Source organism: Catharus ustulatus, chromosome 13 (assembly GCF_009819885.2).
Source record: "Catharus ustulatus isolate bCatUst1 chromosome 13, bCatUst1.pri.v2, whole genome shotgun sequence".
Lineage (NCBI taxonomy): Eukaryota > Metazoa > Chordata > Aves > Passeriformes > Turdidae > Catharus > Catharus ustulatus.
Window position 1 is genome coordinate 12,064,147 of NC_046233.1, and position 24,044 is coordinate 12,088,190.

Consider the following 24,044-nt stretch of genomic DNA (forward strand, 5'->3'; position numbering starts at 1 on the left):
TTTTGAGCAGGAGTGGTTTACCAGCTTCACTCAATACATGGCTGCTTGCTCATCTATGGGATTTGGCTTTGCCATCCCTCATTAAGCAAAAAATTTGACATTCTTCATGTTTAGAAGAGAATTTATAACAATATCTGCTTATGAGTAGGGAGCAGTTTTATGTCTGGTTTGGAGCTTTGGTTCATTTAAACGCAGACTGACTAAAAACTGAAAGTTTTCAGCCTTTGTGCCTTTCAGACAAGAGACCAGTGTAGTTTGGTATCTTCTGACCACCAAGAGAGGATACTGAAGAGAGAAGATGAGATACTTTATTCTTTATGTGCATTTGTAGTAGGTCAATGGGGGGGGAAGGAAGTTCTTGCTTTCAAAAGCAGCAGGTAAGGGATGCATGTTGGTCGTGCAGTCAGGAGTGCTGCTTATAAAAATGCACTTCTGGATGATACTGAGGTGGTGTTTCATGTATTTGTCACTTTGCTGCAATGTTTATACTCCTGAGAGTGTTTTTTTTCTTGCTAGGGTACTGAATTCAGCCTTGCACTTGTATTTTTAAACCTCAGGGCTGAAATGGAGCGTTCTTCATTTCAGTTCTTTTTTCAATCTAAGTTTAAAGACACAGCTCTTAGTGGCTGGGCTCTGAAGTGTGATTTTTACTTTTAAACTTGTTCAAGTCCTCACTATTTGAAGTGGGATCATTTTTTTATTATGCATATGCAATACTTCTTTTATAAATACTGCACTCATAATCAGTATTTTCTCTAACATTATTGAGAGTAATTATTTTAACTTTGCAGTTTCTCATCAGCATTACAGGGAAGCATGGTTGCTGTATCTCATATCAGAAAGATGCACCCAGCACTGAGAGGCAGCAGGATGGTTAGGTTTTTATCTAAAGAAGCGATGAGCAATGGCATATGGCTGATAACTTAATGGAAGTTGGATAAATAAAGGAAAAAAGGTCTGACATGTCAGTGCAAAAAGTCATTAGTGGACTTTTTCTGTATCCTGTTTTCTATTAGTCTGTAGTAAACTGCTTTGAAAATCTTAGTGGGCTTTTCCTTTGGTCTTAAAATAACAGGTTTTCATATATTGGATACACTTGTTTATCTCAAGGGCTGAACTGTTTGGGTGCTTTTGATTTCTGTTTTGTGTTTGTAAATCTGCATTTGAATACAAACTTCTTTCTCATCCTTTTTATGGCTTTTTACACAATGCTTTAGGAACATTAATGTGATTATACAAAGTAAAATTTAAAAGAGGAAGCAAGTCTCTGCAAATGATGCAAGATTTCAGCATGTGACTCTTGATTTATGTGTTGACATATAATCAATACCCCTGTGCCACAAGAAAACAAAAATGTGAGGGAATTTCTTAGCAAAGTTTGGGCAAGATTTGTAATGGTATCCAAATTCTCCATGTTTACCTACATGGTGCACAGGCAGTCAAACCTTCACTGTAAAGTTGCACTCAATATTGTTCACTTTCTGTGTCTCAAGATCTAATTTCTCACTTAGAGGTGATTGCTAGAATGGGCCTTGTGTAATTTTCATTGACTGCAGGAGACAGTTGTTTTCCATGCATCATTTTGAGAATGAAAATGGGATACTTGAAATAAATGCAAAGAAATGCCAAAGATATTTGTCATGGCTGGTCTCAGTTACAAATTCCTGTTGCTCAGGACAGTGCTCTGAAGTCTTTTACCTCATTCTGGTGCTAGAGGGGTGGACTAAGTGATCCAGCTCCAACTCCCTGCTTGAAAAATCCACTGCTGTAAAGCTAAAGAAAATATGTGAAAGCTTAGAACTCTATTATAGCTTGTAGGGATCCCTTACATAGGGAAACTAGAGATGCATAAGAGAAACAAATCTAATACTGGGGGTCGGTTGCACCCTTCTCAGTGCTTCTGGGTTTGTATTTTAAAGGACAGACAAAATAAAGATGAATTTTAGTTATGTACTCGAGCCTCTTGAAGAAAAACCCTATATTTGGAGTATTTTAAACCATGGGTAAATGTCTGTCAGGATCAGAGTGAAACGGAATGAAATACTGTGCTGATGTTCATGGTCTGCTCAGAAAACAGGAAATCAGTGATTTAAAGCTACTCTGGCTCTTGTTATTTAATACAGTGGGTGCAGACCAACTCCCTGATTCACTTCTCTGCTGGTTCCATGTCTGACCTTTTGAAGGAGATGTAACTCCAACTCACTTTGGATGATCTAATCCATCCCCCAGTCACACTCTGTGTTCTGGTCAGATTCTAATTCCTACAAACATTCTGCTCTTGGAACAGAGATTATGGTCAGCTCAGGTACTGTGCTGTGTGCTCTTCTGCCAGTTCTGGCACTGAGCACAGGAGAGGAAAAAAAGGAATGGGTTTGAATGTATTCTTTCTCTGATAGGTTTATGGAAACTTCAGGTACAATAATAGATACTAATTAAAGCCAGTATAGATGGGCTGATTAAATAATGTGCAGGGTACTGGATGGATCAGCATGAAGTGGTGATTATCAGTAGGTTGAGTGATGCAATGTTATTTCCTGCTTGTGTCTGAGGACAAGCAGACCTGTCTGAAAGCCAGACCCAGCTGAAAGGAAATCAGGTGATTCTTAGAGCTCTGGGTGAGCACAACCAGGATGTCCCTCCTGAGAGAGAGCTAGGAACAGTACAGATAACCTGCTTTGGTTGGGGGAGTGCAGTGTGTGGATCTTTACATGATTCTGCTGATTTTCAATGTGTTTCCAATTAGGATAATGTTTTGTGAAAGAGAAAAAGGATCCAAACTGTTCTTGAACTGGCATTTGAAACTGTGAAGACCACGAGTAAATGTATTAACAGGAACCTCATTCAGCACTGGAAAGAAAATACCTTTGTGTCCATACTCCACTGCAACCTTTATCTTACACACAGGAGCTACAGCAGACTTTTTGTCACAGGGAGTGATGCTTTATGACTGTGTATTGTTTAATGTACTTGAACACTGAGGAGTGTGACAGAGCACAGCTTATATTCTGATATAAACCAGCTCTGTATGCTGTGGTTGAGAACTGTAAATCCCAATGAAAAAAGGTTAATCATGTGAAGTGAATATTTCTAAAGTACTTGTTCATTCTCCTTCTGATCATTGTTTATGGGCTGCACATCAGATGTGCCAAATCATTTGAGTTAATTTAGGAGGAGAGAGTAGGCATAACACTCAGGAAAGTTCCATGGATGATTAATTAAAAGCTAATATATGTTCTGAGTATATGCACACAATTGGGTATTCTAATCACACTTTTTATTCTTAAATGTTATCTAAATTCTGTTAAAGATGTTTCAGATTAATAGACTTTTTCTGTAATACTTTCATTAATCTGTTTAGGTGGGTAATTTCTAAAAAATATTATAAACTGGAATACTAATAATGACATCTTTGTGACTTCATTTCAAATAGAAAACTGGACAGATCTCTTGTGCATCTTCTGGTTCCAGTTTTGTTTTGAAGAGGGACAATGCTGGAGGGTTCCTTAGTTCTCACCAATTTATTGACCCCATCCATGGTTGTAGAAGAGGAAAGATTTACTGCCAGCATTATCACAGAACTCTTTCAGAATGGTTTGGGCTGGTACTTTTCATATGGCAGTTTCATTCTTGGTGCTTGTAATGTCTTTGAAACACTTAAGTTTAGAAAATCTTTGTGTTTTTTATTTTTCTTCTTCAAGTCCTTAAACATTACTTGTATCACCTCTGTTGCAACTATAAGAATGATTGAAACTGGAGAGGGAGGGGTAGTGGATGAATGAAAGAAAGGTTTGGGAAAGACTTCATTCATGCCCCTCTACTTCCAGTCTTTAAAAATACAATGTTGGAAATCAATAGAAAGCTGCAGGTAAATGCTAAATTGTTTCTCTCCAATTTATCTATATGGTTAGTATTGTTGAGGAGGTTTATCTAAAGTGTTAATGAATGTATATTTGAATACAAAAATACTTGAAACTGAAACTACCAAGTATTTACAATGGCCTTTTAAGTCTGTTTTGACATTAGTTAATATCTTGACAAACTGCTTTGGTTCAAGCATTTTTAGTAAGGGATTTTTTCTCTTACATGAACATACCTCTTGATGTCCTTTCTCATAATATTTTGTGGATTCTTCAGGAATTCACAGGCATTGATGTGGCATTTGATTTGAAAAATGCTGTAATAATAACACTATAATCTGTAACAGGGTGTTTCTTTTGGTTTTGGTCAGCAGCCAGAGTTCAGGGAACCCAAACAGTATTCATAGTGGTGAAGCCCATGGGTATTGTTATTTGTATCATTATGATTTCCAAAAGGAATACAAGATTTTTGTTGCTTTTAAACAGCTTTCTGTATATTGCCTGGGACCATTTTTTGCTGACCTTTTTGGAGACCTCTCTATACTTTAGTTACTAAAGGTTTTAGTTCAACCAATAGACTTTTCATCTGCTCTTCTATTTTGATCTAAGTTTCTGCAGTTTGTTCTCCTCTGAGTCAGGTGATGTTGGGAATAGGTGTAGGCTGGAGCCAAGTGAGATGTCCTCCATAGCTTTGTGGGAAAGGAGGATGTGAAAAACATCATTTTGTTTCCACTCATGAATTGCAGCTAAGATACAGAAAAAAAGCTGTTATTTTCAGTATTAAGAATTGCTGAGTTAAAAGTTTTGTGATGAAAATAATTAAGTTCCCTAGACTGTTCTGAATTGTTCAACCTAAATGCTGTTCTCTGAAGCTGTGTGACATCTAAGGATAAAGTCCAGCTCTGCTAGTCCAGTCCTTTTGGCTTGGAATTGTCCTCACTGGTGTTTGAATATTTTGGTTGGGTTTTGTTGTGGGTTTTTTGTTGTTTTTTATTTTATTTTCTGGAATTAGAAGATAAATGGGTGGGCTGGGATTAGAAGATGGGTCACTAAGGGACATGCAGTGGTTGGAGATTGATTTGAGAGTAGTCTCAGCTGAGTAAGAAAGTAAAGGCTTGAATGCTGAGAGTTGCACAGTAGCATTTGGGATGAACCTTTTTGATAGCTGTAGAATTGATGATAAGTGAAAGGGAGATGGAAGAAGAAATTATGCTGAGAGTTGAGATCTGTACTGGAAATATTGTTGTTCACAGGATGATCTATTGCATATAGATAAAAACCTAGTAAAAAATTTTGTCTGGAGTTGAGCATTTTCATGGAGAGTACAGTTCTTGGATCTGAATGTTGAGATTTCAACCCTTCAAAAATGCTGTGTATAGCTTTTCTGTACTAAGGACTCCTGTCCAAGTACATAATATTTATTTAAGAGATAATTTTTTTATTGCCAAAGATATAATTTCAGTACTAAAAGCTATCTAATGTAGGGACTTGAAGCAGAGTGGTTACCTATCCAAGCATCCAGTATTAGTACAAATGCAACAGGTGGCACCATAAACATATTGCCAGAAAAAACTTTTGGTTACCTACAACTTGAGGGGATGAGGAACTTAAAAAGGGCAATGGTTGGCTGAACTGAAAAAGAAAAAAAGCCAAAAATGAATCCTTGTTAAACTAAACTGGTTTAGCCTGATCAAGCTGAGGCTGGATTGATCTTTAAAAGCTTATTTCATTTTTCTCCTATCCTTGAAACAAGTAATACAATAGCAAGCTCATTAAGGCCAAAATTTGATAGCATCTAGGAAAATTTTAGTGTAAGTAGTGGTTGGTGTTTGACTTTTCCTACAGTATTCCTGAGAAATGGAGCCCCCACATTTTAGTGCCAGCAGTGCTAGCTATATGTTCATGAACATTCAAATCTTCCTAAGAAAGCTCTGAGGATATTCTTGTACAGTATATATAGACTAGGAAAGGGTGGGCTTTTGTAGTACTGATTATTTTGTAGTGATGGTTCATGAGAGTTCATTGTGCTTGGTGCTGTGCAAATACATTACAAGCTTTTGTTTTTCTTTGCCCTGCACATTTTACAGTTTATTCAACCATGCCAAAGAAGTGTGTGAAAGGATTTTCATGGAAGGGGTGGGAAAACAGGCACATAGGTGCATGAGTAGTGGGTATTGTAGTGCTATACTTTTGATGCTGCAGATGCTTGAGGGAGTATATTTAAGCTGTTCCATGGTGTGGGTATATCTGATTATTTGCAGATAGTATTGTGGGTACTGCAGCACAGATGATGTAAATATTAACGTAATAATCTTCAGTCTCACGAACAGAAAAAAAATAAGCTGGGGGCTCAAATATGTGGTAATTTTAAGTGATGGAGTTCTCACACAATTGGCTTTCTACTTTTTGAGTTGTGGACTCCTCTGGGTGGTCAGTTGTGTTACAAGACAGCAGTGTCATGTGTGGCTGATATATCACAATATAAGCAGATATCAAGTGACACAAGCATATAGGAGTGCTTATGATGCACTTGTGCAATTGATTCTTTTTGTTCCCCTTTCATCCACAGGTGACAAAGAGGGTCAAGTCCATGCAGATGTTCCATACTCCTGTGACTTATGCAATGCAGGGTGACAGAGTAGGTGTCTGTGTGACCCAGTTTGATCCCAAACTGCTGGAGCGAGGCCTGATCTGCACCCCAGATTCACTTCACACCATCCACGCTGCCATCATTTCCTTGAAGAAAATTCAGTATTTTCGAGGAGCTCTTCAGACTAAGGCCAAGTTCCACATCACAGTCGGTCATGAAACAGTTATGGGAAGAGTGATGTTTTTTGGTCCAGCCCCTGCTAACTTCAATGAAGAAATTCAAGAAAATGTTTTTGATTTTGAAAAGGATTATCTTTATCAAGAGGAATATTTGTCCAAGGACTCAGTTTCTTCAGAGGAGAACAAAGAAAATGACCAGGCAGAAGTCCAGCTCCCAAAACAACAGTGGGCTTTGCTGGAGTTTGAAAAACCAGTCACTTGTCCTAAACTGTGCCTTGTGATCGGCTCTAAGCTGGATACAGATATTCATGCCAATACCTGCAGGCTGGCATTCCATGGGGTGCTGCTCCAAGGCATGGAAGACAAGAACTACACAGAGACTTTCCTTCCAAAGCTGAAAGTGTACAAACAGAAGCACAAAGAAGGACAAGTGGAAAGGGTAAGCTGTCTCTCTGTGCTGTGTATGGGAACTGGAAATATTTGTCCTGTACGTATGTTGGTGGGCAACAGAATTGTCACTGCTGTGTTCCAGAGCCTTACACAGGTTTTTCTAATGTTGGTGTTACCCAGTATATTACATCTGGTCTGCTTGCAAACAGAAATCACTGTTTAAAGTGACTGTTTATTCAGTGCTACCTAGTCTTGAGTAATTTTTTGCTGTCTTTTCACTGCTCCTTTTGGAGTCTGATCAGTGTGTTTGTCCCACAGACTGGCTTTGTGCAGCTTCTTAAATGACAAAAGTTCCAGGTTGCCACTGATGTATTTTACACAGTCTGCACTACATTGAAAATGTAAAGACAGTGGAAAACAAAGTAGGATTTGGTTAAATAACATAAAGAACACAAACCATTTTTTTTTGTATCTTTAAATTTTAATTTAAAAGTGCATTTATTTTAGTAGGCAGAAAGAAATTTCCTGCAGGATGCCTTACAAGTGATAGCATGTGGAAGTTGGAATTAGGTTCATGACATGGGGAACTGGAGCCATGCCTAAGGCAAGTTGTTTCCATGTCACACAGGTAATCATCATCATCATCTGCTGTAGTGCTTGTATTGACCCATCTAAGTGTAGCAGAAAACAGAGGTGCTTTCTGGAGGAGTTAGCAACCACAGTGAAAATTAAAGGGATTTGTTTGTACTCTGCCATCAGAACTGGGGAGATGCACTGTCTGTAGTGGTTGGTGTTTCATTGCTGGCATGGGTTTGGCCTTGGTGGTTGCTACCCTTCAGTCAAGAGAGGAGAATCACTTGTTTATGCATTGCATAGTGGAATTTTTCATGATGAATGGTTTAGGTGGAGATGTACAATGTATAAATAACTTAAATGTTTATCCCTTAGTGAACAGAGTTGATGCAGACTTCAGCACTTGTTTACTTGATGAATTGGTGTGATAGGTGATCTATTAAATATTGGGTAAATAACTAATTTTAATTTTGATTTTCCTAACTCAAAACTTTATTGTTTGAACAAAATGTATAGCCTTCTTCTTTTCAAAATTCTGTAAAGCTGAGTTGAGGATTGCTTAATCTCTCCTTAATTTGCTATAGGAGACCAAACACTTGGCATATGATACTGTGTTTGCTATGTATAGTGCAGACTCCTTGAATATTGTTTGTTTGCTTTGCTAATTTAATAATAGAAAGATCCCTGTTAGGGCATGATTAGTGGGGTTCTTCAAAATGCCTCACTAAATTAATTGATCAAATAGCTAATTCATATTGCTTCCTTTTTTTCCTGAGGTTTCTGTTGAATTTTTAGCTCTTAAAAAAAAAAGAAAATAGGAGTTTCTCCCTTAATTTTCACTACTGATTTTGGAGGACTTTTATTTCAAAGGAATGACAGACCTATGGCATTGTGTTGGTTTTTTGAACACCAGTTTTGTCACTGGAAAGGGACATAGGTGGGAGGGGGATGTCTGTAGCTTTCTGAATTTTTATTTTTGTTTATATGAGTTATCTGAAACACCCAAAATCTGCAGTCACTCTTCACAATTCTGGTAGCAGGTGTGTTGTCTCTCCTTTGTTAGACATGTCCTGCTACCTTTCTCTCTGGGTGATGGAGATACTGAATGAGAACCAGGAGTCCAAAGCGTTCTGGGCTCTGAGCTGCAGAGAAGCTCTAGACCAAATATATATATCTGTCATTCTTCTGGCACTCAGGAACTTTCTGAACTCCTGAAACATTTACCTTTATCTTGGCTAAAGATTGACACACTTGTGTGTGGCCCATGGACCCAGTGAGACCTGCATTACAATGACAGTGGGAACAGAGGTTTGTGTGAGCCATGGAGACAGAAGCTTTTCTCTAACCGAGGTGAACTGATCTCACATTCTTTATTTTTGTTCTCAAAACATGGCACTAATCTATGGCACTCAAAAACTTGCAGAGTACCAACTGTGTGACTTGTCTGATGGGGTTAATAGTTTGCTGTTAGCCCTGGTCATACAATTTTAATTGTTTTTATTTGGTGTTATTTTCAAACTGTTTGCCAGTTATATATTCTGCTCTTGATTTTACTGTGTAAATAATGGAATAACATTAATCAATTACTCATACTTTATTTTCTGGCCCAAACAATAACCAATGAACATGCTTTATTTAATATTTGACCAACAGAATAATTTATTAGGCTATGTTAGTGAACAGTTTTATCTTCCTGTGCCTTTTAAAATGTAGATCAGGGAGGTTTGTTATTTTATCCTGCCTTTGTACCACAGTGTGCCCTATATATGTGCCTTGATCACTGTGTGTATGGGGACTAATGGGTCCTGTAAAGGGACAATTGCCATTGAGTGGTTTCTGCAGCTTTGTTTGTACCCAGGTTTCTACAGCTTTGTTCCTACCCAGATTCTGCCTCCTGTGGTACTGCAGATACTTGGAGCTGGCATTTTCCCTGATGCATGCTGAAGGGATGATGGAGCAAATACTGTAGGAAAGGCTCATGGTGTAAAGTCCCAGGAGCACTCAGGGACTTGGAAGAGTTGGTGGGAAGAGGACTGTGCCAGGTAAAAAGGGCTGCTGGGGAAGTACTTACGGCTGAGTCTGTGCTTTGCAGAGCACAGCAGCAGGAACAATTGGGTGGTACAGAGATTTATTTTAGTACACAAAGTCACCAGCGAATAGAAAATTTGAATCAGCTGGTCCCACCCTGCTGCTGATGGATGGCTGGAGATTAGGATCACTGAATTTAGGGTGTCTATTCTTGGCACTGATACAGGAAAATTTCTTTCTCTGTTGAGCAAGGAAGCTCCCCCCTCCTCACCTTCCCTGGGGAGGCATAAAATAATAATAATAATTAAAAAATACATGTTACCTTCACAAGAAGTGAACTTTTCCTTCAGAGAATACTGCTGGGGAAAATTAGCTTCATAGCTTCCTGAAAGGCTGGGAGAGAGGGAGGCAGGGGCATGTAACACCCTCCTTCCCCACAGAAACATGCTTCCATGGCTGGGGTGCAGTGCAATTCAATAGTGCCCATTTGTAAAACATTGCTGCTAATCTGATGTGGGGTCTCCCAAGCCCCCCTGCTTGCTGCTGGAATTAAAATAAATTCCCTGCAGTTTAACTACCAGTTTACCCTGGAGAAATCAGGCATTTACGGTTTGGCTTTTTGTTCCTATTCTGATTACTTTCAGAGCACTGATGGAATAGTAAGAACTGTAAATTCATTAAGTTTCAGCATCACAGTATTTTTTTTGTGTGCCCCTTGTGCATGGCACCCTTCTGAACTGTAAGGTTAATTTTTAATAAAACAAGAACATTTATTCTCCAACATTTTTTGTCTCTCTACACAGAGTATGTCATTCTTCCTGTTTCACATAGAAACCAAATCCATGGAAAATATGGCATTTACTGCACAATATTTTTAAAAAATCATACTTAAACCAGCAAACAGTCTTCAAGTAGTACATTTTACTGAAATTTCATGCCTAAGCTTCCTGTTTTTTCTCGTCTGCTGAAGTGATGGAAAACGTCCTACAAAAATTCAAGTACCCTGTCATTGTGTTTTTTACTGCTCACTTTTCCCTTTTGGTACCTTATTTCTCTAATGCCAAGATTGAGTGGAGCACTGGGAGAGAAAGAATCAAACTTGACTGCTGTTGCTCACCAAAATGTTTGCATTTACCTGTCTGCAGTGAATACTTGTTTATTCACCTACTGATTTTTTAGGGGGAAGGAGAGTAAAGGAGAATACGTATTACTGTGATCTGTGACAAATTAGTGTATGAGAAGTTAGTGTTGTCTGAGGTGCAGTTTAGTCCATGAAATTGAGGTGGTGGGATTGCATCTTGGTTATGAAAAAGTTGCATGATTCTACTGCAGTAATGGTTTTTATCTGGTATTATACCATTTGATATTTTTGAGCTGTTACAAAAATGTGTGAATGCTCTGTTTTGCATTAGACCACAGGGATTTTTCTTGCTTGAATATAGTAAGTTTGAAGGAAAATCAAAATGTGCTATTTCATCACAACTAAGAGGACAGTGGCAGAGTTTTTGTATTTGCAAAAGTTGATTTCAAAAACAATGTAAAATACTAGTCCAGCTTTCTCTTGCAGAGAGGACTTGAGAGAGGGGAGAACTTCAGTGGGAGGAAGTTTCTGTCAAGAGCATCTTTCTGCTGAGGTTATGTGGAGGCAGAGACTGTCGCCCTCTGGACGTCTTATTTTTGCAAACCCTTGGCTGCCTGACAAATGTGCTTTCAATAGGAAAAAACTAGGCTGGCAACAAGTGGTTTGTACTGATAAAAAGGTAAAGAGAGTGCTATTGTGAACACCAGTGCAGCTCTAAGGAGCGTGATGTGGGAATCTTGGTGAAAAAGGGCAAATGAGTGTGAAGGAGGTCTTGTCCCTCTGATTTGGCATTCAGTGCTGGCAGTGGACATGGGCTTGCTGAGCTGCAGCAGGTCTGCAGTTCCTGGAGTTGGAGACAAATTGCAAAGATAAGCAGCAAGTGTTGTCCTTGGTCTTGTGCTTCTGGAGACAGGCTGCTCTTCATTCAGCTCTTTGCAGTTCTGTTGGCAGAGAACCTTGCATTAATCCTAACATCATCTCAAATACCTTCTTTGAATTTAACCTCTAAGCAGCCTTGCAGGTAAATTCCAGTCTGACTCATGAAGCAGTTACTCAGTTCCTGGTATAAATCCTTTATATTTGTCATTATTTGGTCTTTGGCTTCTGTGAACATGCAGGTTGAGTGCAGAGAGTTTCAACTGAAAGGTGAACCATAGGAGTGCATCACGCTTTCCTGCATGACTCAGATATTCTGCCTGTTTTGAAAATGTTTGCATGAGCAGGATTTATCTTAGAATGGTTACCATAGGGTCCTATTGTCACAGGCACTCATAAATCCATAGCTCTATGGCAGAGACAAAAGGAGAAGGAAAACTCTGCCCTGCACAGTGTGAACTGCACCTTCTGCACTTTCAGGCTTGTGTAGTGAAAAATACACACGTGTTATCTGGGATGATTTCCCATTCTATGTATAACAGAATGGTTTCCTATCATAATGGGCTAATCCTTTATAAATATACTTTATCTGTGTTCTTCTGTCAATTAGAAGAATTAATTATCTCTATTTCAAAGTTTTTAATGTGTCTTTCTCATTATTTGCCTGGCTGTTGAGGCTTTACTGGTAATCATGGTGCATGATGTCCTGGTTTTGTCCATAGCCACTTTGTTCACAGGTTTGTGGGTTGCTGGATAGTGAGTTTTCATGCTGGCCTCAGCCCTCAGGAGAATGAGTACATCATGTAGCCAGCATGTTTCTAGGGATGCCTATTGCTTAATAATAGCACATTACTAATTGTTTGAATATTGGTGTGATCAAAGTGTCCCCAAGGACAAACGTGTTGTTGCAAGAACAAGAAGTGAAAGCAGGGTAAGTTATCAAGATCTTTATCAGTGCATCTCTTCTGAAGCCTGGATGGAAGAGAGAAGGCTTATCTCTCAGCATCTTTTATAAATGTTGGGCTCTTTCCTCTTCTTCCAGCAGGATAGGAAGAGTTTTGTCAGAGCAAGCACATTACCTGAGTGGTCAAAGGGAAAGTCTTTGTCACCATCATTTTACAGATCCTTCTGGCCTTTCAGTAGAAGGATAGGATAGGATATTGTGGAGATGATGCCAGTAAGCAGCTACAGGAACTGTGAGAAAATGGTATTAAATTTGTTGATGACCTGTAATGACCCAAACTGTCCCTTGGGGAACTAGACATTGTCAAAAGCAGAATTTTGAAAATGGTGGGTTTTTAAAAACTATTAGCAATGCTTGAGTGGAAACAGCACATTTAGTTACTGAGCACACACAAAGTTTATAGTACTCAGCCACACACTTAACCAGACTGCTAAAGGAGTGTGCAAAGGAGGAGAAATGGGCTTGCCCATGAGTGAATAGGAACATCTGATGTGATTCTTTTAAGGGATGAGACCAGTTCTGTGATGATCACCTTTGCTTGGGAAGGCAGTAGGTTAGTATAGGAGTAGCAGAGTATTCCTGTCTGGAAGGATTCCTGGGTAGTGGTACTTTTTTCACTGAAGTCTTTCTAGATATCTGTAATACCAGAATTTGTTTCAGAGTTGTGCCTATAGGCTATTTTCAAAGTTTGTGTGAGAGAAATACTGTTCCTTAAATTTTCTGTTGAATGGTTGCATGGTGCTGCTATGAATGAAGATGATAAAATTTTATCCCCTTGGACTCTTCCAACTAGCTTACTTCTAGGTACAGGAGGTTTCATTGTCTTACTAGAGCTAATGTTGCATCTACTGTTTTCTTACAGTGACAGTGCAATGCCAGGGGCATAGCAAGTAAAACCTGCGTCAGGTAAAGGGGCTTTTTCTGGGTGACTGAGGTGGGCTGTGCAGACTGACAGGGGCACCTGTGAGTACCAAGGCCAAACTGTGAGAAGTGATGGAGTGCTGCCTGCACACACAGGCAGTGACCTGGGCTGTCTGCAGAACCCTCTGTGACTCGAGCTGGGAGAAGTGGTGGATGTCGCTCCATCATCTACTGCAAACATGCAGACGCCACAATTATTATTTTTCCTGCTTTGAAGTCTGAACATGAGTTTGTTTGGTTCTGCTTGGCTGCTGATGGTATGCTAAATACAGTAATAATACAGAGATGAAGGCAATCAGGTGAATAGAAGTGCACAGCACATTCAGTAGTTAAAATGCACTGTTAAATAGAAATATAAAAGATGCATTTATTTATTGGCTCTTGTTTAGTTTTTGAGTAAAAGAGTTGGAGGAGCTTAGTGGGGGAAGGGAGAGGGGAGAACTTAGTGCCCATTAAACAGAAATACCATTTCTGCTGAACAGTACTGAGAAAAGGATGGTGATGTTTCCTGACATGTCCTAACTCAGCATACAGATTAACACAGTACAATAAATTTGTCATAAAAGTGTACCAGGTAAGTTGCAGAATCTGCCTTCTTACTCATAGGAAAAAAAAGCATTTTTTTTCACTCAACAGAAAAAGAATGGCTTACTCCATATGACTGGGTAGTAGAATTTTGCAAGGTTTGAGTAACACCTATGGTTATTATTTATATTATTAAATTTAAAATGCAGACATGCTTTTGAGTCTTGCAAGTGTGTGAACAGCTGGACTTGATTTTTCTGAGGTTGTGTAACAGTCACCTGTGGGGGAATCAGTTTGTCAGCAAGGCAACCAATACACCATTTTATTTATTGGATACAAAAATAAATTAAGAATGTTGCTTAGGTTGCAAAATCAAGAACTTGAAAGTTAGGAAATGCCAGATTTACAGTTTCTTATGCAACATTAATTCTGTTCCCCTGTGCCTCTACCCCTGTGCACTTAATAAGGCAAGGTTCCTCTGAAATTTTTCTGGATGTGGTCATGTTAAGAGTAGATCATTGGGCATATCAAAGAGGAACAGGGATAAGGCTGTATGGACATCTGGCATTTCTTAACTTCTTAAGTGCCCAATTCTGCAACTTACATTTATATAAAACCTAAGTTATTTAATTTCCTAGGTATTTTTAAAGTTGAAAGATGAAGTAAAACGAAAGCTGCATATTGCTGAAGCACAGCCATCCCTTTACTGTGCACCTTCACAAACATGCTTGTGTTCCTTATAGCACAAACCTTAGACAAATGGCAGAAGGAAGCTGTTGCTCCATAGAGGAGGTGGCTTTGGGCAGCAGATGCACACACTGGAGTTAGAGATGCTCAGGGGAGGGGACAGACTCAAGGTGTTTGTCTATGCAAGTCTGTCAGAGGCAGCTCTCTCTTCTTCCTGAGCCTCAGTTGCTTCAGGCAGCTCTTTCAGGCCTGTCCTGTCCTTGCTGCCTCCTTCCAGTGAGCATTTTATAGGTCTCTGCCTTGTTCCCCCCTGCCTTCCTCAAGCTATTTATGGGCAGTTTCCTTTAGAAAGAAACGTACTGTAGCTGGTCTATGTGATGTTCCAAATAAAACTTGCCAAGTCCCACTGATACCTCTTTTTGGATGTTTAGGATTTAAGAACCTGAGATTACCACAGTTAAGACTTTAAAATAGTTAAGAAATTGCCTGTTTGTTTTTAAGTCATGGAAGTACCACCAGCATCCTCCTGGCTGCTCAGAACCTTTTCCAGGAAGAGGAGCTATCTTCAGCCTGGCAGTCCTCTCTGTGTCATGCTTACAAAGCCAGGTCAAGACCTGTACATACCACTCTGTCTACAGAACAGACTATGTCTTGTTGGTTTTTTTTCCTTGATAGCAAGGATCACAGGGTTTTTAATCTATGTAGCAACCCAGGGCTGACTGCTCTGAGGTGAATGGTGTAGGATGTAGTAACAGTCTTGAGCCTCCTCTTTCCCATATCTGTTGATACTGCTTTTCCCACATGATGAGAATGCAGCATAGATTAATAAAAAATAGAATTGTGACATGAACCAGTTTCTTCTCACTTGGTAAAACTAATGTTTTCATTCAGACCATGTCAGGAATTCAGTGCCTGTGTTTGTTTTGTGATTCAACCCTTCCAACCTTTAAACTTGCACTGTAAAGGTGCATAATGAATGAATGGTGGCATGTTGAAACCCTGTACCTGGTGGATGCTGCTGGGGAGTGTGGAGCTTTTAGAACCTAAATTAGTCTGGTTGTGCCCATCTCACTCATTGTCCTGATCCAGTACTCAGCACTCGTTTTTTTTTTTGCTGCCATGCAAAGTTTTACCAGCCTCTAGTGGTGGCACAGTGCTCAGCAAAGAGAAGGGCATTTTATGGCTGCTTGTTAAATGTTCCCAAACTCAATTGTGCCTTTACTCAGAAAGGCAGAGAAAAGAAAATGTTTTTTGGATATAAGAAACATAGACTGGTGAGAGATGGGATGAACATCTGAAAACCAAGTTAATGGATATGTGGAGATGTTAAGGTGATGACTTCCATTAAAACAGGAGTAATGAGACGTGAAGCTGAAGGCTTCTAATGCTGGAGGGAGTTGCAGAAAGAAAAGTCTTTATGCTGCTCTGAGTAAACTCTTGGGGAAAAACTGTTGCTGACCAAATCATTATTTTTTTGTACCAAGTTGTTCAGCTAGTTCTCAGTAGCCAGCTGTAAGCTAGAAGTCTTTGTAGAGTCAAAAAAGCTGGAAACTTGATCATTGGTGCAATCCTCTGTTTTCTTTTTCTTTCACCCTTTTTGTGGCCTCATGTACCATCAACTTCTCAATGCGTGAAACCTTGTTTTAAAAAAGAACAAGAATTTGTAACCTCAAAAATACTCCCATTTCTGACACAGAAATGGAAAGTGCTTGAAACTGTTTCCTAGAAATAAATGAGCTGTCACTGCTCATGATGAAGATGTCTCAAGTGTACTTTTTCTGAAGTACAAAAAAGTAATAAAAATGCTTTGTATTTTCAGTGTTAGTCACAGGTTTTTTTTGTTCTTTTTTGTCTCCTGTTGTTTTTCTGCTTTAGTTTCAATGAACCTTTTATCAGTTTGCTGAGAATAATACTTAGACCTTTAAATTTTTTTTTTAAACTCATGTAATTTTTTATTAAATCAGAAAAGTTTATTCCTTCTCTTTCTCTATATCTTTTCTAGTATTTAATATTCAGTGCTTTTACTTTCTGTCTTAAACCTTTCCTTATTTCCCTCTCATACTGGCACTACTTTGTTTCCTTGTGTGTTTCTGTTCTGATCCACTTTTTTTTTTTTTCCTACTGATACATTAAGAGATGAGTTATTTGTTCTCAAAATGTGTGTGATGGATTGTTTGAGAGGGTGTTCAGATGATAGTAATTTCTAAATTATTCCAAAAAGAAGGGTTGTTTAACAGGCTGGATAGTATAACTTGCTATCCTGTTCAAAGGGGCATCCTGGAGTTGTTTTTCCTTGGAATTAATACTGTGGTTTGCACTGAATTCCAACATATAATGTGGACAAACAGTCTAAGGGCAGGGTAAGTTCTGAAGAGATGAGGCGTGCGAGTTGGTTATTTTTTATGTGAATTTCTTGGTTTTAGCACAAGGGTTATGTGCCAGAGATGCACATACTTTTTTTTTTGTGCAAACACAAAAGCCAAGTGGGAAGGGATATTTCATAAACTCAGTGCTATTGTGTCCTCTGGTCTAAGCCATAAAACAAGAGTAACAGAGACGTTCCCTTTGAACTTGAAATCCTTTTCTAAGCTGCTGATCTAACCTAAGTGAGAGAGGGAGACTATACCAGCCAGAAAATTTCTCTTCTGGGTATTTTTCCCATCCTGCCCCTTTTCTTTTTAAAACGTCCTTAAGTGAGTTTGATGCTGCACCTCTGCCCATAAATTTAAAAAAATATTATCGTTATGTAGGTCAGTGAACTGAAACGCCACTGTACACCATGGGGGATTAAAGTCAGAGAGGCAGCCCTCTCCCACTCCTGCTAGGTCATATGACAATATAAACAAGAAATGCAAGGAGCCTTCAGCTTTTTCTTGCCCTAATCCTTTGTTTATGCAGCACTTAAACTGACTTTTGGGGTCGTCTCTGTCTGGCATTAAAGCCCTAAAGCTTTTTGAAGTTTCCCTGAAGTTAATAAAATTAGTCTGCCCTCATTGCTAGGCCCCTTGCTGCTGCTTCAGAGCAGACTGTGTATCCCTTACTGTCTTTGTGGCATTTGGCTTTATAAGTTCATAATATTTTATACTGAAAAAGAGTGTTTGAGCAGAAAGCTCTCCCGAAAGGCTGCTCAGCTAATAGGCAGAGTGATTGCCATTGTAGATGTTCTGAGAACTCAAAGGGGATTAACTTAAAATCCCACGATTGGAGGTAAATTGCTGGTAAAGTAATTGGAAGTGTTGAGTTTCAGTTAGAGAGAACAACATGCATTTCTTCACCTTTTTACAAAGCAAAGCTAAACCAAAAATATAATTTTTCTTTTACTTTTTTCTAATGCAGTCTTAAAGTTGAGAAAATGAGCTTTCCTTCATAGCAATTCTCTGCTATGCTCATTTATTTTAATGCAAAGACTGATCCAGTTATCTTAGTTCCTGTTAGGACAGGCATTCTCTAGTTATTTTGTCTTTGTCAGGGATAAATGGATGATAGGCTCACCATAGGGCATGGATGGCACAGGATGGGGTGTGTACTACTTAGTGTGTGAGACAGAGACTTCAGGTCATAGAGGTTTTATTCCAAACAGCCAGTCAGGCAAGTCACTGATCACTTATTATCTCAGCACTACTAAAGTGGTTTTGTTTCTAATGGCCTGTAGACATGCCCAAGGAATCATGGTGATACCTACAGAACATATTAATTGTTTAAAGGGGGAATTTTTAATTTTTTTTTAACAAGTTGGGTTAAGAACTGGCTGGATGGCTGGGCCCAGAGAGTGGTGGTGAGTGGTGCTGCATCCAGCTGGGGACCAGTCACCAATGGTGTCCTTCAGGGGTCTGTGCTGGGGCCAGCCCTGGTCAATATTTTTATTGATTATATGGATGAGGTTGTTGAGTCTTTCCTAAGTAAATCTGAAGACAGCACTAAGCTGGGAGTGTGTGTTGATCTGCTGGAAGGAAGGAGGGCTCTGCAGAGAAACCTGGAACGTTTGGATGGATGGGGAGGGTCCAGTGGGATGAGGTTTAACAAGTCCAAGTGCAGAGTCCTGCATTTTGGCCACAGTAACCCCCTGCAGCATTACAGGCTGGGAGGGTGTGGCTGGACAGTGCCCAGGCAGAAAGGGACCTGGGGGTGCTGGTCAGCAGCTGACTGAACATGAGCCAGCAGTGAGCCCTGGTGGCCAAGGAGGCCAATGGACCCTGGCCTGGATCAGGAATGGTGTGGCCAGCAGGAGCAGGGAGGTCATTCTTCCCTGTACTGGGCACTGGTGAGGCCACACCTCGAGTGCTGTGTCCAGTTCTGTCCCCTCAGTTCAGGGAGGATGTTGAGACACTTGAGCATGGCCAGAGGAGGCAGCGAGGCTGGGGAGGGGCTGAGGGAGCTGGGGCTGTTTGTCCTGGAGAAAAGGAGACTCAGGGGTGACCTTATCACTCTACAGCTCCCTGAAAGGTGGCTGTGCTCAGGTGGGGTTGGGCTCTGTCTCCAGGCAGCAACTGGCAGAATGAGAGGACACATCTTAAGCTGCACTGAGGGAAACTTAGGTTGGATATTAGGAAAAGGTTTTTTACTGAAAGAATGATAAAGTATTGGAATGGTCTGCCCAGAGAGGTGTTGGAGTCACCATCCCTGGGTATGTTTTATTAAAGACTGGATGTGGCACTCAGTGCCATGGTTTAGTTGAGGTGTTAGGGCATGAGCTGGACTCAATCTCAGATGTCTTTTCCAACCCAGTGATTCTGTGACCATTAGCATGAAAAGAGCAGTGCAGCTGGAGTCCTTGGTTACTCTCCTATACTGAATGTACAAGACCAGGACTAAAAAGCACCTTTCTTTATAAAAGACAAGGGTCTTTTAATACGAAGGTTTTAAGTGAGTGGCATGAACTAAATGCTGATAGATTTTGTTTCTGTTCTAATACCCAACTAAAGGTTATCATTGCTGATTTACTCTAAGGTACTTGATGCCTGTAATACTTGTTCACAGAAATCACTGGAGTTTTTTCTGACAGCCTTTCTGGGGAGGCTCTAAACTGAACCATGCTAGCCTAGTATGATTGCTCATCCTGTAATTCCATTTTTAATTAAGTTAAAGATAACTTTGAAGTGCTCTTGGAAAAATAAAAGATGTTTCCAAAGATGTTGGCCTTTAAAGTTGGCTTCCTGTGCCATTTGAGGGATCACTGCAAAAATAATAGATATATTAGAGATCCTCCCTGGAGCATATTGTGCCGTCTGTATTTTAAACACGAGGGAAAGACACACTAGCCAGCAGTGGACAAGAGGGATGAACAGTTTTGAAGTTCTTGTTTTAGGAATAAAAGATTTATAGGATGAAGTAACATTTTAATTTCTCCAACCACTGCAATGGGAAAAAAATTAGGTTTTGAGTATGTAAGTGCTTCTTCAGGTTAGAATTAACAGCTTTATTTTCTTGTAGTCTTCTGTTTCAGACCCAAATAAAGGCAAGTGTGCCTGAAAACTGATCTGCCCCCTCTACCTTCACCTATTATCAGGGGCTCTAGGAAAAGACATGATTCAGTTTTACATTTAAGCCAGAATATTGCTGAGCAGTGATACTGCCACAGTGGTTCACAAGCTATTCTGAAGCATTGGGAGAGGACAGACACAAGAAGAAGAAAGTGTCCTTTTGGGGAAAGATGAGGAGTTTGGGCAGTGGGTGTTGTTGAGGCATCTCAGTGTTTCTGCCCACAGCCTTGGCTGCACCCAGCCCAGGGCAGAGCTGCCTGTCCTGTTGTCATCTCCATGTGACAGAAGCAAGAGGGGCTGTAGATATTTCTCATCCTGCATCTGGTTTGGGACAGGGAGAGGTCCTACCAGTGCTCTCCAGTACTGCACAGCCCTTTCAAGACTCTTTATAGCTGAGCAAGTGAGCTCTGTTTAAAATAAAGCAAAAATGAAATTTCTCATGCTGGATTTACAACCTTACTGAGATTGGCATTAAAATGGAGGCCTGTATATATAACAAAATAATAACAGTCCTAGGGATTTGAGTCTGTATATGCATTACAGTTTATGGAAGAGGCTTCAGGGAAGGACAGTTGCTTAATAAACTGGCAATATTTTTGAGTCATCAATATTTTGAGTTCATTTAAACTGAATAAAGGGGAGTGTTCAGAACTGACTGCAGTTCTTTACTGTTCTAAGTCACTTTGGTCTTTGCAACCCTTAGGTGTAGCTAAAAGTGGGTCCTGAGATATGAAGAAAAGCTGCAACTTTTTACCACAAAAAAATAATCTTGGAAAGATTTAAGTAATATCCCCATATTTTTTCTGATAAATAAATGTTCTTTCCACATCTACAAGGTAGAGTAACTGCAGGCACTGGGTGTACAAGGATATTCACACTTACAGGATTAGGCTCACTTGACTGCACCTTATACTTTGTAATGCCTCAGGGAGGGTTGTTTATCTTGCCTTACCCACCAACCTCACTGCCTCTTGTTCCTGATATCTTAATTAAGAATTCAACTTGGAATGGTTCTTCCCACTGGGTTACAAACCTTGAAATTAAAATTGGATACAGTGGTCATAAGGCTCTTGGTTTTACAAATCAATGTGTATGTAAAGGTGAGTATTTAAAAGGCTCTGTTTAGAAACTCTGTCATTTCTTTGGAAGTGTAGCTGTTGAATAGCAGGTCTGGAGCTAAGAGAATGTTTATGTAGGTGAAAATGTACTTAGCTGTAGAATAAATATTGGAATAAATTTTTTGTCAGCATAGGTACTTCAGCGGCTTTCATGGAAAAGTTTCAAAGCAGAGAAAAGATTTTAATTAACTGATCTTTACAGTGTGTTCTGATGTAGGTTTTATTATTCTTATATTTTGATATGGGAGGTAGAAGCAGAAATGTGTTAGTTCAGAAAGTCTTCTATGGTTTGACACACAAATTGCTTTAAACTCAGCAGTTTAGATGACTCACCCAGAGTTTTGCTCATTTGGAGGTAAATGGTTTGTCAAAAGTGGAGTGGTAGAAGTTGCCAAACTTAGCACATAACATGGATCATTTCTTGTCACTTTAACTTGTAGAGTTATGAATCCCTATTTTTTTTTTTTTTGCAGGTGATGGATGATTACAGTGTGATTGGTCGTGCATTGTTTAAAAAGGAAACAAACATCCAGATTTTTGTGGGTCTGAAAGTGAAACTGTCTACAGGAGAAGATGGAATAATAGATGGTGGTTTTGGACAAAGTGGTAAATTTAAAATCCGAATTCCAGGTAGGTATTTAGCAGTTAACAAATACTAATCTATGTCAAGTGTAGAGGATCTTTACATATTGCAAGGTGAAGTGCTACCAGTAATCTCCTGAAGTTTTGAAATCAGCTCATTCCCAGCTGGAGCAGTGATCTGGTGGGGTCTGTGTATCTCTCCTAATTACATGGTGGTGTCTGTGACTTAATGTGAGATTGAATGGTCTGAAACCACATCCCCTGTGTCAACAAACTGGTTTCAAAATGACTCCTTGCTAAGTGGCAGTAACACAGAAATCATGCTGTGCCCAGAGAGCTTTGTGGTAATCTCTCCTCTCTTAATGTATGTATTATTTGCACCAGAGCCCTTCTGACTAAATAAAAGAAAGCAAACCTGCAATCATTTTTACCTGTAGCTGCTTATTAAATATAGTATATTGGATGCAAGTTCCTTAAATTGGCTCTGTTCTGCATGTTATTACCTGACTTGCCTTCAAGCAAAAACTGTGTGATAAATGGGGTTTTGGACATCTTGAGAGTTTTTTTATTGCTTGTGTCTCCTGGTTTTTATAATATTATATGTGACTGTATTTTTCATCCTTGGTGAATTACAGGAAGGATTTATGTCTCCTTAGGTTAGAGCATGGGAAATGATGGGTGCTAGAGTTTATAAGTGTCATTTACTGGGGTTTTTTTCCTCCTTCTTTTAAGGCAGGAGAGTAGTTCAGAGCCTTTTCAAAAGGCAGTAATAGGTGTTGCATTTAACTCAGATTGCAGGATAAGATTGTAAGGATACCAGGCAGTACTTTTGTATTTCTGTTCTGTCTTCAGCCCATTTGTCACTAGTTAATCCCCAGTCCTCTTAGGGAGATGAGCAAGATTACTTCTGTTAAACAAGTGGAGAAAAAGAATTACAATGTTCTATGGCAGCAAACAGTCAACATAGCAATTGATTTTCAGAGAAAGTGAAGTTTCCAGATTCCTTGCAGAAGATGGACTGTCTTTCCATTTAGAATGGGATACAACTGCTCTAATTTTTCCCTCTGCAAGTTTCCTTTCTTCCTCTTGTTACAGGATAAGCATTTCTGACTATGTAAAATCTCATGTGTTCTCTCCTAGCTGTACTTCTAGTTTTGTCACCAAATGCTAGATTTTACAGATAGGTCTGAGAGCCTAATTAACAAGCACACTTCACATTTGAAGAATAAGTTTGCACCAGATACAGGTTTCCTTTTGGTTTTCTGGTATAGAAAAGCTTGTAGGGATTCACTGAGGTACCTTCAGGTAGACAGTGAAATGATGCATAGATGACCTTAGAGCTGAAAAGCTGAAAATCAAGATGGTGTCATGCTTAAAAATGTAATTATGTAATGTTCTTAGTGACATTCCTCTCCTGGAGGCAAAAATCTGAACAAAAAGAACAGAAGGATGGCATTTACATTGCCATTTCTGCTTTTTTGTATGGAGGAAATGGTTCTTCCTGGGACAGAGAGAAACCTAAGGGGTCTCTGGCACCCTTGTGGATTTAAGCAGGAACTGTAATTGTGAACCAGCAGTTACATTAAGAAAATTGTGTATAGATTTAGATAATGGCATTTTGCTGTCTATTGAGTTAGTGAGAAGAAATGATACCTTTCACCATTATCTAATCTTGGTTACACTCATCAGATGTTTAACAGCAGACCTTGAAACAGAGGACCCTTTATGGTTTGTTCTTTCAATGAGAAGAATATGTAGCAGAATGCAGAATTTAATACCTCTCTAAGGCAGGCAGAATAATACAACTTAGTTTACTTTGCTTTAGTCTGGGTCAAACTTGGGTGCTCTTGTTGTCTGGAAAGAAAAGGCAGTAAGTTAAATTAAGTCAGGTTGAGGGTATCAAGGAATGGAAAAGAAGCACAGAATTTGAAAGAGCCCAAAAACCTGTTTCTTTAAGAGTTCCAGAGATTTGTGTGTAGGGGGAGGGCCATTGCTGTGATACTGCTTGAGTCAACTGCAGTTCACATTCCTTTGTTAGATCAGTGTTGCTTTTTTAATGTCTGCATCCTGTTTGTGGGTTGGGTTTTTTTTTTTTTAATTTAGCTGGTCAGACTTCTCTCTCCCTTACCCCCACCCCATTCTTCATCCTTGCCTCCTCTTATACAGTCTTTTATCTATCTTTTTGGGTAGAAC

The 24,044-nt window shown here is 39.5% G+C and overlaps 1 protein-coding gene across 2 annotated transcripts in view; it reads left to right on the forward strand.

Moving 5' to 3' along the window:
* Positions 1-24,044, forward strand: part of EEFSEC (eukaryotic elongation factor, selenocysteine-tRNA specific) — a 123,074-nt gene that overhangs the window by 58,118 nt on the left and 40,912 nt on the right. For both annotated transcript variants that reach the window (XM_033071872.2, XM_033071870.2), the window contains exons 5-6: positions 6,427-7,065; positions 21,743-21,899. In XM_033071872.2, the coding sequence (XP_032927763.1) occupies positions 6,427-7,065; positions 21,743-21,899 (796 nt within the window). The remainder of the gene's footprint in view (positions 1-6,426; positions 7,066-21,742; positions 21,900-24,044) is intronic.